The 14,070-nt window shown below is 35.3% G+C and overlaps 1 protein-coding gene across 2 annotated transcripts in view; it reads left to right on the top strand.

Annotated features, from left to right (window-relative positions):
* limd2 (LIM domain containing 2) overlaps nucleotides 1-13,024 on the top strand; it is a 40,384-nt gene extending 27,360 nt beyond the window's left edge. The window contains exons 2-4 of one of the 2 annotated variants that reach the window (XM_051716023.1): nucleotides 4,200-4,244; nucleotides 6,046-6,182; nucleotides 8,965-13,024. In XM_051716023.1, the coding sequence (XP_051571983.1) occupies nucleotides 4,200-4,244; nucleotides 6,046-6,182; nucleotides 8,965-9,124 (342 nt within the window). In that variant the 3' untranslated portion in view covers nucleotides 9,125-13,024. The remainder of the gene's footprint in view (nucleotides 1-4,199; nucleotides 4,245-6,045; nucleotides 6,183-8,964) is intronic. The other variant, XM_051716024.1, reaches the window with a different exon arrangement.
* Nucleotides 13,025-14,070: the final 1,046 nt, after the last annotated feature.

Genomic DNA, 14,070 nt, shown 5'->3' with positions numbered 1-14,070 from the left:
AATTAGCCTGTAATTATTTAAGAATGGGGGTTTCAGCAGCAGTTTTTAATTCTGCTGGAACTGTGGCAGAGGTTAGGCAACAATAAATCAAATGTGTGATGGTAGGTGAAATACTAGAGACAGACATTTTAAGTAGAGAGGTAGGAGCAGAGTCAAGTTGACAGGATGTAGAATTAGACTTCATAATTAGATCAGTTATAGTAGTAGTAGTAGTAGTAGTAGTAAAGGCAGACAGAGAAAAATTTGGGTGGACTGACAAAGACTCTGTTTGAGAAGCACATGTATGTGGTGTATCATTGGCAATAGACTCAGAAACAGACTTTAATTTGTCTGCGAAGAATTGAAGAAAGCCATTCACAAGCTCATCAGAGCCAGAAATATCATGTTCTGGAGGCCTAATGAGTTTATTTACCATTGCAAAAAGTACTTTAGGTCTGCATCTAGAGTTTTTAATGGTTGAGGAGAGATAGCAGCGTGCAGCAGTGAGGGCAGTTTGGTAGTTAAGCATGTGCTCTGTATAAACCAATGAATGTACTGTGAGTCCAGTTTTTCTGTACAATCTTTCAAGGTGACGGCCTTCAGCTTTCATACCCTGGAGCTCGGGAGTGAACAAGGGTGAGGCGTGAGTGGAGGGAACCATCCTAGTCTTAACGAGCATGCTTCTGAAGTGCTTTAGAAATAGCATCTTTATAAATAAACAGATCTCTAATGGACAGTGAGATAGAGTCTGACAGAGGAGAGGCTCTTATAGAATCAGAGAAAGATGTGGGGTTGACAGAGCTGATTTTATGCAAGGAAAGCAGTTTTTTTTATATATATATATATATATATATATATATATATATATATATATATATATATATATATATGTATATATATATATATATATATATATATATATATATATATATATATATATATATATATATACATGGTGTAAATATTGGAAAATGAAGCTAAAGTTGAAAAGTTTGTGGTCAGAGAAAGCAAAGTCAGAGACAGAAACAGAGATATTTGATAAGCCAGATGTACAAATAAGATCCAGTATATGACCCCTGGAAAGAGTTGCAAAATCAACATGTTGTATGAGATTGAAATATTCCAATATAGACATAAGTTTGTTAGACTGCACTGTATTTTCAAGTATATTTAAATCACCAAGTAAAATAACAGATGAAGACATAAGTAACTCACTAAGTTCAGAGAAAAAATCAGGGTGAGACTTCGGAGGTCGATAGATCAAGATTACAGACATCTGTGGATGCAGTGGCGAATGGTGTTGACTAACAAAGGTTTACTAAAGTAATCCCAAATCCATGTTCATGATATCCATTACAGATGATGTTTTTTAAGACCATGATGTCTGAGGGATCAGAGATCACATGCATTCAGAAGTGGTTTTCGTCTTGCCCTTTACCCACTGAGATTTGACCAGATTCCTTGAATATTTGAAGTATATTGTGCACTGTAGAGGATAAAATGCCCAAAATCCTTCCAATTTGTCTATGGGGAACTTTGTTCTCAAAGTGCTGGATTATTTGCGGAAGCATCTGTTGGCAAATTGATAAGTCTCGAATGATCCTAGCTCTTGAAGGACTAGGCTGTTTTTGGAGGCTCCTTATATACTATGACACAATTGCCCCACCTGTCTAACATCTCCTGTTTCACATCGCCTTGTTATTTTAACTCGTCAAATTGCCATTAGTTTTAAATTGCCCCTGTCTCAACTTTTTTGGAGTGTGTTGCAATCATCTGATTTTAAATGTCTGTACATAAAATAAAATAAAAATGAATTTCACAAGGTAAAACATCATATAATGTTTAGTTGTAGTGCTTTCAATATAGCACAGGGTGAATATAATTTACAAATCACTACTTTTTGTTTTTATTAGCATTTTTCATACTGTCCCAACTTTTTGGGAATTGGGGTTGTGACAAGAAGGTTATCTTTAACATTGATAAAAAGTTAACACCTAATTTATATAGGGCTAAATTATTCTGACAGTGTGACTAAACTGGGACTCCTTTCATCAGGTTCTTGTTTTCAGGCAAACAAAACCAATTATATTTTTCTGCAATCATAGAGCATTTGAAGAGAACAGATTTTTACACAGAAGGAAAACTAAGTTTGTCCATAATTCACAAAGGTCCATGCTTTAAAGCCCTTGATTATATTTTGCATTAGCCCTTATTAAAATTCACCATAGTAATATATGTGTGTGTGTGTGTGTGTGTGTGTGTGTGTTTTAACAGTAGGTAACAAAACAATGGTAAACCCAAGGTAAAACAAAGAACATCTTCTCTACCATGATTAGATGTAACATGATTTTTATAAAACAATGGCATTTTTGTAATGGAAAAACAATTCTCTAAACACTTAAAAAATATATATCAGCATTTATAAACTACCATAGTTGTAACAAAAATGAATGATTCCCCACCCCTTAATATATAGCCCATTATAAATGATATTTATAATGAATCTATTTCTGTCTAAAATACTAGCTAGTACAGTTAGTGTTACTATAGTAAATATAGATGGTTATTCTCTAAGGGTGCTGAAGTGTGAAAAGTCTTGTTTATATCTGTGTTCCTGTTCGTCTTGTCAGTAGCCTATGTTTCGAATGCTGGGCCGTTTAATGTGGGTTTAAACTACTTCACTCACCGAGGGTTTCATAGAGGTTTGCACCTGATAATTCTGTGCCAAATTCAAATGTTTTCTGCGAATTGAGCCGAGCTTCACTGGTTCTCGCAGGCAGCGGTGTAATGATCATTTGTGTGTGCCGAGAGCTCGACCTGTTCGACGAGTAAACACAACTTTTCCATGCTCGTGCTGTGCTTCTCACTGGTTCTTACAGTGCTGTAATGATTGACGCTCCGCAATTGAACACACCTGTTCTGTCATCGCACTGCTCTGTCCATTGAGCCGTGCTGATAACTGGTCCGGGTAGTGGATATCGCCGTTTCGTTCTGCATTTGATGCGTTTGCCATTTGATATTGCTTAATAGACGGCAAATAAAAATAAATAAACTAAATTTTAAATAAACGGCAGCACATAAACTTAGAGAGAGGAAGAGGGAGAGTTGGCCAACATTGTATTTGCACTGGTGTGACCTGTAATAAATCTTTGTCGCACTGGCGGGGAAAATGCGACCATTTAGTCACAGTCTGGAGCCCTGCCGTGTCATTAGCTAGTTGTCTGAAGTCCCTTTTAAAGGGATAGTTCACCCAAAAATTACAATTCTCTCATCATTTACTCACCCTAATGACGCCACAGATGTGTATGAATTTCGTCCTTCCTTACTCAATTTTCACTATAAATCCTTACATCTGCAGTCTCCTTGGCGATCATGATTTCAAGCTTGATTACATTTCTCAGTGCTCTGCGCATGCGTCAAGCACTAGATAGTGTAATCGAGCTTGAAATCATGATCATGCCTAGAGACTACAATGGCAAGATGTACAGGGAAAAAGGAGTTATATTTTGGCCAGGTCTCACCCAAAACCAACTGAATCGCTTCAGAAGACATGGATTAAACCACTGGAGTCTTATGGATTACTTTTATGCTGCCTTAATGTATTTTTTGGAACTTTAAAGTTTTGGACCCCATTCATTTGCGTTATATGGACCTACAGAGCTGAAATATTCTTCTAAAAATCTTTGTTTTTGTTCTACAGAAGAATGTAATAGACATCTGGGATGGCATGAGGTTAAGTAAATGATGAGAGAATTTTCATTTTTGGGTGAACTATCCCTTTACTATCCCTTACATGTGATTTTAAGGTTTGTACTGGTTGGGAGCTGTTCACGCACACAGCTTTAAATTTAAATGCTCAAGTGCTACAAAATATTTGGTTCAGATCTGACCTTAGGACATGGGCTTGTGTTATGTAATGTGTTACAGGCTGAAACTGAAAGCATGCGGTGTGTGTATATTAGGTTTAGTGGTATGCAGAATGTGTTTGTAAAACTACTTTATATGGCCTGATGGAGGGACAGAGGAGAGACAGTAGATGTTGTGGAAAAGGACAAAGGGAAACTTAAATATCAAAAAGCTTAAGTAATGTTAGTTTAGGAGGGCTGTTCTGATAATGGACAATAGTAATGATGGATGGATGATGTTATGGTATTCAAGTCAATGCCTGAAATAGTGTTGCCATGGGTAACCTGTCTTAGGACCATTGCTTTTGTTTCCAGGACAACAGGAACACATCTGATGACAAGCCCGTTCAGCGCTCTAAGGTAAATTTTTCTTTCCTTTACACATCCTTCTCTCTTTTTCATCTGTTAAATCATATTTAATGCTACCCATGTCTCTAGGTTTTTCATATTGTGCTTTAAATTAATCGTAGGTCTGCTAGTACAAACAATGTTACATTTAAGTAAAAAAACTGCAACTAAAGCATTATCAACTTTTAAAAGAAAGACAAAGTTTGCCATATATTTTGTTAACATCAAAGGCTGTGCATCCAATCAAATTTTACAGTATTTTGGCACAAATCCTGTCACTGGGTAGAAGGCAGCCGAATTAGACAGATACTGACATTGACAGGCTGCAAGACATGTAATAATCCCTGCTTAAGGTAAAATAACTACACCGATTACATTTAAAACATGCCCACCTGGAACTAGTTTCTAAGGCCACATCCACACATATTTGTTTTAAAATGCATCTTTTTTTTTTTTTTTTGACCTTCCACACTGAGACTGCGTTTTTGACATCGAAAACACTCTCAAGTGAATAATTTTGAAAACGCAGTCTTCACGTTGTAGTGTGGGAAGAGAAAACTGAGATATCTGAAAACGATTATGTATTTGTTGTCATGTGACGCAGTCATGTGATTAATTCAACCCAAAACGATCAAGATGGCAGTCCATGTTGTAGCAGCATTGTTGTGCCTGATATTCACTTTGAAAGCATTGTTAAAGATAAATGTTATTTTGTACAACCTACACACTGCATACCTTCAAAGGCAATGGAAAGTTAACTCTAAATTGCCAACCGGCAACGGAACACGAGGACAGTTGTGTTTCAGACCACACATGGAATGTAACTTTTTCGCTTGTGCATTAAGGGGATTTAAGACTTTTCATCCGTCTCAATATGGACGAGCAACTTTTGGAAATGGCAGTGTGGACAGAGAACCTTTCGAAAACGAAAACACTGTATTCAAATGTATCCGGTTTAATGTGGACGTAGCCTAAGTGTAAACTCAGTTGCGGCAAATTAGCTCTGCAGTGACCGCCCACTCCCATGATGCACTGTGATTGACGCAATTGATTTGGTCTCCTTACACTTTCAAAGTACTTGTATATTTGTATATATCTGAATATTTAGCATTAATATGTAAGTGTATTATTTATTTACTCAGAATCAAGAACTTTAAATCAATAATTTTATAAATAAGTTTTTAAATCGATATGGCCTACATAATTCACAGTGCTTAAGGGGATTGTAGTTAAGTCCATGTGTACATAAGTACACAGTCTTGTACCTTTTTTCAGATACTTTGCTTTAAATCAAACTTGTTAATCTTGTTATTTACCTCAGAGCTTGTTGATTTGGTTCATGGCTTAAAATGCTTTTATGAAGAATTTTATGAAATCCCTATGGAAGAACTGAATGGGGAAAAACACTTCCTGAACCAAGATAGCCGAAAAAGTGGGCACTAATACCTACAGAGATTTTTAATTATTTAATTATATTATTTCTTTAATATTATTTTAAATATTGATAAACAACCTTTTGTTTAATTTTGTGCAAAAAACAAAAAACATTTACTTTTTGGTATGGTGTTTGGTCATCACTTGATCTCCAATGTAAAATATTGGTCTTGAAGCAAAACCATTGGAGAATTACTGCTATAAATCTTTCAGATGTGTACTTCCATGGGGATTCAAACCCATTTAATTGTTAAAGCTTTTTTAATAAATATTGAATATACTGTATAACAATATTAGCCAGCTAATTTTTTTTTAATTAGTCTATGAGTGTCTTAAATGACTGAAAGTAAATTAGTGTGTGCCTTCTGTTTTGTACCAGTCTTTTAGTTTCAAGACACAGAAGGAGACGTGTGCATCATGTGAAAAGACGGTGTATCCGATGGAGAGACTTGTGGCCAACAACCTCATCTTCCACACCACATGCTTCTGCTGCAAGCACTGCAACACCAAACTCAGGTTAGACATTTCTTCACCAGCACACACTGGGAATTTACAGCAAACACGAACAGTTAAATGTGACTGTTGCAAACATACTGTACTAAAAGAATGATCATTCATCTGTGAGTGTCGTGTTTTTCAGTCAAGCCTAGTCTAGTCTGACATGGCCAGACTTTTCACTAACATACAGTACTGATTATTCAGGCCAAGAACAGCTAGAATGAAGAACCACATGTTTTAATTATGTTTAGAGGGTAGGTAAATCTGAGATGATAAAAAATGTATGGCACAGCAATAGATAGGCATGCAAGAAGGTGGTAGGCATGTAAGAAAGTGGTAGAGCATTCAAATAATGGCACAGCAGTTTCCATGAAAGGTTTTAAAGATGAGATTGAAAAAATTAGTGGGAAACTTGTAGATCTTTAGGGTCAGAATTTCTGTCCATCCAAAAGTAATAAATAATGATGATGTTGTGGACAAAACTGAAAACAAAGCCAAATATACAGTGTTCAAGGAAATCTTGTTTTCTTTCTACCAACTGCCTAGTTTTTTGTCTAAAGTGCTCATAGCTTAGTACCTTTCCAACACAACTCTAACTCCAGGAGGTGTTTGGTAACATTATTGGCATTTCGAAACTACATTGAGTGTTCAGAATTATGTTTGTTTGGCGCAGTCGCGGAGCAAGGTGAATAAGTACTACTCCGAGCCCATTAAGATTAGCGCAGTACACAATATGCAGTGTTGCATAAACTGAGTAGTTGGTGAATAGATGTAGTCATGCGGTAGTGCATTTGCACTAAATGCTATAGAAGTTTGCTCATGATTGCTCAAGTCTATATGGACAGTGTATGAGTAAAGGAATAAGTAAGATCCATATTATTTAGATAATTCTTTGATTATATTAATGCTTTTAATTTTTGTATAATTTATCATGTTAATTGAGCTTGTGTTGATGTTTGTGAATCTGAGCATGCTGTGATATACAGTGTAAATTATAAGGCTGTTCTCCGATAAATGGTGAAATGATAACTTTCAGTCAGAGGAGAGAATTTGTTACTTCCATGTCTATATGATACAATGGAGATACTTCAGTCATTTAGTTGCTGATTATTTTTATTGTTTACTATTTCAGAAATGTTGCATATGTCCACTACTTGATGAGCAATCATTAAAAGCCTCAATGACACCTCCATAACTCATTATGGAGGTGTCACATATTAGATATAACATATTAGAGTTCTCTAATAGCAATGCTGTAGCGGCCAGTGTTTAATTCACCTGCATTTTAAAGTTCACAGTGAGCAAATCAAATCGAATGTGGCAAGGAAAAAAACCTCCATAAGATTTATTTAATGAAGAGAAATTTTTTTTAGAGGAACCAGGGGTGTCCATCCTTCTCTGGCTTTACAATAAATGTACATATATAATTTAGCTATATAGGATGTGTATATAGTATATTTGTATAAAGTACTGTATGTATATACAGGTCACGTGTTCAATGGAGATGTTAAAACTGTCAATAGAAATGATTAGTTGTTTTTTTCTGGATTATGTGGATATATCACAGTGAGTGACAGGGTGAGGACAGCAGCCAGGCAGGCATTTCAAATGAGCAGGTAAGAATTTAAATAATCTGAAAGGGAAGAATGTTTTTGATGTGATACAAAATATACAAATATTTAAGCATATAATATTAAAGTGAATTTGTATTGATCTGTGCATTAATTTGAACTGTTATTATGCACTGTGTAATGTCTTTTAATGAAACTAGTGCTGTCAGTCAGTCTAAAGATTTAATCGCGATTAATTGCATAGTTTTTAAGTTAATGACGATTAATCACAGTTTTTGAAGGTACTGAAATTTGACTCTAAATATACTTCTTTGCCTGTCAAAATGCATTTATTTCCTTTGTAGGAAAGAAAAATAACAATATGTAACAATATAATGCTTTATTAACATTTTCTTAAAAAAAAAAAAAAAAAAAAAAAAAGCCTTCCCACGCTATAAAGATAGAAATGCACTAAAATAGCACCAATTCAAGTAGAAAAATAACAATATGTAACAATAAACAGCGCCAGCGTCAAGCACTGCTTTGAACTCCACATGAAAAGCGCTTGCAGACCAAAACATCTCCTTTTTTTTTTCTTTTTTTTTTTTTTTTGGTGATAGTTAAGACTTACCATGCTTCTGTGGTAACTAAAATGCACATTACTTAGGCTGAAAAATACTCTATTTCTGTCACAGGTTCCATCTAGGCTTGTTTTGTACAACAAAAAGTGTTAAGTGGTCATTTCTCCATTACTTTTTCACTGACACTGAATCACTGTTGTGTGTGTTTGTTTGTGTGTGTGTGTCAGTGTAATGACTCCGGGTGGACACATTGCAAAGGTTCGCCCTTCCTGCATTATTCGTGATTAAGAAAATGAACGTGTTAAACTATTAAAGCTTTTTTTTAATTAATCGCATTCGTTAACGCTTTAATTTTGACAGCTATAAATGGAACAATATTTTGATCATAAATGCTTAGTGACTCGCAGTAAATAGATGGAAAGATAGATAAAATTAAACAATGACATTGCAGATGTTACAAAGTTTATTTGAAAAAAAAAAAAGCATGCCTCGGGAGTGCAGTAGACCTCAATAGACATCAGACTTTCTATTGTGTCTAGCAAGGCATTTCCACTGTTGCACTCGTAGTCATTAAAATGTAATACAAATTTCTGTACTATGACTGTTTCCAAATATCAGCACTGATAATGTGAACTAGTAGTGTTCTCACTTGACTTTTCTGCTTTGTAGTCTGGGATCCTACGCAGCACTGCAGGGGGAGTTCTACTGCAAGCCACACTTCCAGCAGCTCTTTAAGAGCAAAGGAAACTACGATGAGGGCTTCGGTCGCAAGCAGCACAAGGAGCTTTGGGCCTCCAAGGATGCAGAGAGCATCACCAAGACATCATAATCATTAGCGATTTGTTTTCCACAGCTAGCCTTTCCCTGGCCAATGATGACCCTTTATATACTCTGCTCAGCCACCACTTACACTCTCTCACACACACGCAACACAATCACAAATACACCACCTTTTATAGGGTTGATATCCTTCTTTTAAGATTTTTTTTTTTTTTTTTCATTTTTATTTAGCTTTAGCATATATAACTGTATGTTCATCATATTTTTATGTTTCTTATTTGATATCTAGTGTTGTGGAGTTCATCCACAGTAAAATGTTAGTTGATTGTGACCAAAATCTTTGAATCCCTCATAAGTGGGATGATTTTCTCATTAGTATCATTATGATCCTGTTTGGCAGTAATAGTATTGGTTTGTTTGTTGTATTTCTGTTGTAAGAGTGGTTTTGAGATGAAATGCTTGCATGAATATAAAGTTTTAGATTATACACTCAGGTAAGAATTCTGGGGTATTGCATCAAAATTAATCGGCAATCTTTTATGTCTGTAGTTGACTTAAGTGTTTGTTTTTATGATTGATATTTTCCCCTTGCTTGTGTTGTAGCAATTGGTACTGTCTTCAGAGTACATGACTTACCAGTGTTCCTTTCAGTGGGAAGACTGTCTTTTATTTTGTTTTGCTTTGTTGGTGCAGGTGTTTTTCTTAATCTGTGAATCTACAAGGTACACTGTATTGTAAATAACTCACTTGAGTTTAATTCAGCCCATCCATTTTTACTTTCCTGCTCTTAACACACATTATTTTCTTTTGACTAAAGAATCAATGATGAAACATTTTACAGATCCTGTAAGCAAACATGAGTTTCCTTTTCAAATATGACATGTATCTGAGGCATTTGAACGTTCATGCCCATTGCTGAAGATTGACCACTTTGAGTTATTCTTATTGTAAATTAACATCTACACTTGATTGAATGCTGAAAACATGATAGACTTTTATCTCCCCCTTTTTCTGACGCCCTCTAGTGTTTAGAATGAAAATCCTTCTTTGACCCAAAGTCACATTGTTCTCTTAGCTACAGTCTCCTTTGCATTGCTACAGTATGCCATCTAGTAATATCTTTGCTCATCATATCAGGTTTCAGTATGATACACTTTCTGTATCTCTGTTGTTCTATTTTAGTCTTTTAGACATATTTTTAGTTAGTGCTGTTCAGCAGTCTGTACGTCTTAACTTTTAAATAAACCTTGATGATTTTTTTGCAGAGGCATTTGAACAGAAGTACCACTAGGCAGAGTGAATGTACTGTGATGCACTGTACTGTACTTATGCCTTCCTGCATGAGACCATGCTTGTACAAGAAATGAATATACTCACAGGGAACTTGGTCTCAGAGGAAATGACATTTATGATGTGTCGCGTCATTGCCTACCCCCCACCCCACTTCCTGTCATCACATAATTTGGGCTATTTCCTGTGGGCTTCTCTTTGACAAGGTTCATTGGGATTTGCAAGGACATACTTAACGGTGTGGCTCCTAAGCATTGCTCAGGAATATGGATGGGTCACAATGATCCAGCTATGTAACCCCCAGTGTTCATTGTTAAATGCAGTTGTTCAATTGAACTTTAGGTTTGCTATAGCAGATCATAATTTCATACTCTTAAGCAGACAAATAGTCAGTGGTTGGGGTTTTGTCATGCTTCTCTATGAAAGCTAGTAAGCAGAAAGGGGGATGCGGTAGATCTACATTTAAATGAACACTTCCATCACAGGTTTAATATGCACATTTACATGTCGGCGTGAAACTGTGACTTTGCATCTTGTGATTTGTCACTGTGGCCATTTTATAAGCTGTGAGCTCTCCAGTGGTCATGTATTTGTGCAACAACATTGACATCATGTAGTTTCTTGAAATGAATGAAATGCCTCTGTGTTTTAATCCTATTGCTTTTTGTGTTTTGTAGTGCCACAAATGGTTAAGCCAGGTGTTTACTTATGTTTGTATATGTGAAATGCCATAAAAAAGTGGTCTGTAGATAATTAGTTTAAGTGGCTTGTTAAAATGGCCTTATAGTCTGTAAGTTTGAGGAGATGCTACATTTAGACTTGCAAAGCCATTGAGAATCATCCAAATGTTTTCAAACAACTTGAATGCCACAAAAGTCCCTTTTGTGTATATATTTAAAGATTACTGTGAAATTGAAATGTGTTGTGAGGTTTAGAGTAATTATCAAAAACTCTTGACAAGAACAGGCATAATATTTGCATATTAAACCTTAGGGCGTTTTCAGACCTGTAGACCGTTTGCTTTGTTCCGAAACGGGAACTAAATTGTTACAATGTTGCATTTTCTTCCTGGTTCGGTTCGCTTTCACAAGGCAACATTTCAAAACGGACTAAAACTGTCAATAAAAGTCACATGAGAGCAAGCTGTCCCCTTATTGGTCACTATGTTCGCTGTTCCAGGATTAAGCTCATCCATTGATATACCAATTAAAATGATATGCCTCTAAAAAAAACATTACAAATTTTAGAGAATTTTCGATAGTCGCCAGTTAGAGGTTGTGCTCCAAGTACAAATTATCTGTCACTCGGATGGATATGAGTTGTAAAGTTTCCGTCATGGTTATTTTTTATCCGTCAATAGTTGCTTTTGCATTATTTCTCCATTGAAACGTGCCTGTTCTCACAGATCTCTCCCTCTGTCGCACGTGCACATACACAAACAGCAGAGTAAAGCCACATAAAAAAAAAAAAATTTGTCAAAAAGTTGCTAACGCCATCCAACCCGTGTTCTGCCGCTATCCAAAAGCGAAAAACGATCGTACTAAAATTACCTCATGAATTACAAAACAGCTCCTATTTTAAATGTGCAATTATATCTAATATAGTTGCCAAAAGGCTATTTCCACGTTTTGATGATGAATTTCAGGGAAGTGCTGACCTACAAATGTCTCCTCCGAAGATCCCTCAGTTATGTTCATGGTTTTTATAGGGATATTGTTTGGTTCCTTGGTCCGTTGGGTCAGTTTGCATTCTCACCACAAGCGAATAGCTCCAGAGTTCGTTTGCGATTGTTTTGGTGCGGATCGACGTGTTCATATATGCCTAAACGAACCGAACCAAGGGAGAAAATGCACCAGGTTCCGAAACAAATGCTTCAAACGAGCCAGGTGTGAAAACGCCCTTAGACTTTTCGTTTAGTTTTTGTTTTAAATCCTTCATAAGAACACATTTTTTTATTACAAAATCTGCAACTCATTAATAACTGAGTAAATAACTCTTCTCACCCTCAGTACTTTCAGGTGGTTACACCTGTAAATGATTTGGTCTTGTTTACAACGCTTTCTTTTCTGTTCCATATGTGCTTTTATTTGAAGAACAACATTTTCCTCAGACATAAATCACTGTGTTTACACCAGGTTTTAGAGGTTTGCACAGTGCGACAAGGTACAAATTACACTATCCTGCTAACGCTTGCTATCTCTTACAAACTACAGAACAAATGAGAAAAAGTTATGCTTGTCTTTGCTCTGCATTGAGGGATTTGTAGTTACTGAAACAAAGTGAGTGTCTTTATAAGTGTATGGATATTTAAGGTGGCAAAAGATTATTTTTAAATGCAGTTGAAACTGTCCACATGGGTTGAGTGGGCGGAGATAAATAAAAGCAAAGTGTATTACTCTATATGTAAAACTTAATCAGCAGAACAAGGTGGCCTTAAAGGAGAAAGAGGGCCCTGGCTCTTTACTTGTCTCTTATCCCCTATCAGGTTTATTTTTGTCTTTGTAAATTTATTAGCTCTTCAGTTCAAATGCTACAAGAATTTATAATAAAATGCAATGTCTTTTTCTTTCATTTCCCCACAGTCTTATCTTTTCCTTTTTATTTTTCATTTTTTGTACGCATTTTTTTGGAGAAAAAGAATAAATGGTATGCTGGTGTTGATCTGCCTTTTTGAGTGTTTCCTTTTACAATAAAACTGGTACTTAAGTATGCACTGTAAAAACCAAAAGATACTCAAGGCAACATTTGGGGTTCCGCAGATGCACTAAAAATTATTTTGTGGTGAAGTAAATTAGTAGAAAAGATTAAGCGTGAACTTGAAAATATTAATATTTTTTTTATTTAAAAATAAAATGTAATTCTTTAGCTTATAAATATTATTTATGATTGTTATTTTTTACAGTGTGTCAGTGTATTAATCCTTAAGTAGAAAACCTTGTCGTATTTATTTCCTAATTTGAAATAAGTAAAAATAATAATAAAAAAGTATTATTTACTTAACTTTTCGAAGCTGTTGTTCCCAGCATGCAGGTTTGAATAAATAATGAGCTTGCACCATGTATGCAAGTTTATTTACTATTTTTATTGTTGATTTTGTTTTGTGGTGTCTGAAGTTCATTTCTACTCAGAATAACCCGTTCATGATAAAAAAAAAATTAAAAAAAATGATATGTTAAAGGAATAGTTCACCCAAAAATGAAAATTCTCTCATCATTTACACACCTTTTTGCTAGAAATTCTTCTTCCTGCCCAGAATGGGGCGTATGCATGAACAATGTGAAAAAAAAAAAAAAACACAAGAAGAAGAATGTGAAAATTAAATTTAAAATGGAGATTTTAAACTGAGCAGGAGGAGTATTTATAGTAAAAATTGACTAAAATATTGATCTGTTTCTCACCCACACCTATCATCGTTTCTAAAGACACTGATTTAACCACTGGAGTCATATGGATTACTTTTATGCTGACTTATGTGATTTGTGGAGCATCAAAATATTGGCACCCATTCACTTGCATTGTATGGACCAAAAGAGCTGAGAAATTCTTCTAAAAATCTTCATTTGTGTTTTGCTGAAGAAAGAAAATCATAAACATCCGGGATGGCACGAGGGTGAGTAAATGATGAGAGAATTTTCATTTTCGGGTGAACTATTCCTTAATTTGTAAATACCATTTTTTTTATTAAAACTGTTATTTTACTTCCAG

This window comes from Myxocyprinus asiaticus, chromosome 14, assembly GCF_019703515.2.
Source record: "Myxocyprinus asiaticus isolate MX2 ecotype Aquarium Trade chromosome 14, UBuf_Myxa_2, whole genome shotgun sequence".
Taxonomy (NCBI): domain Eukaryota; kingdom Metazoa; phylum Chordata; class Actinopteri; order Cypriniformes; family Catostomidae; genus Myxocyprinus; species Myxocyprinus asiaticus.
This window is presented reverse-complemented; position numbering and strand designations above follow the sequence as displayed.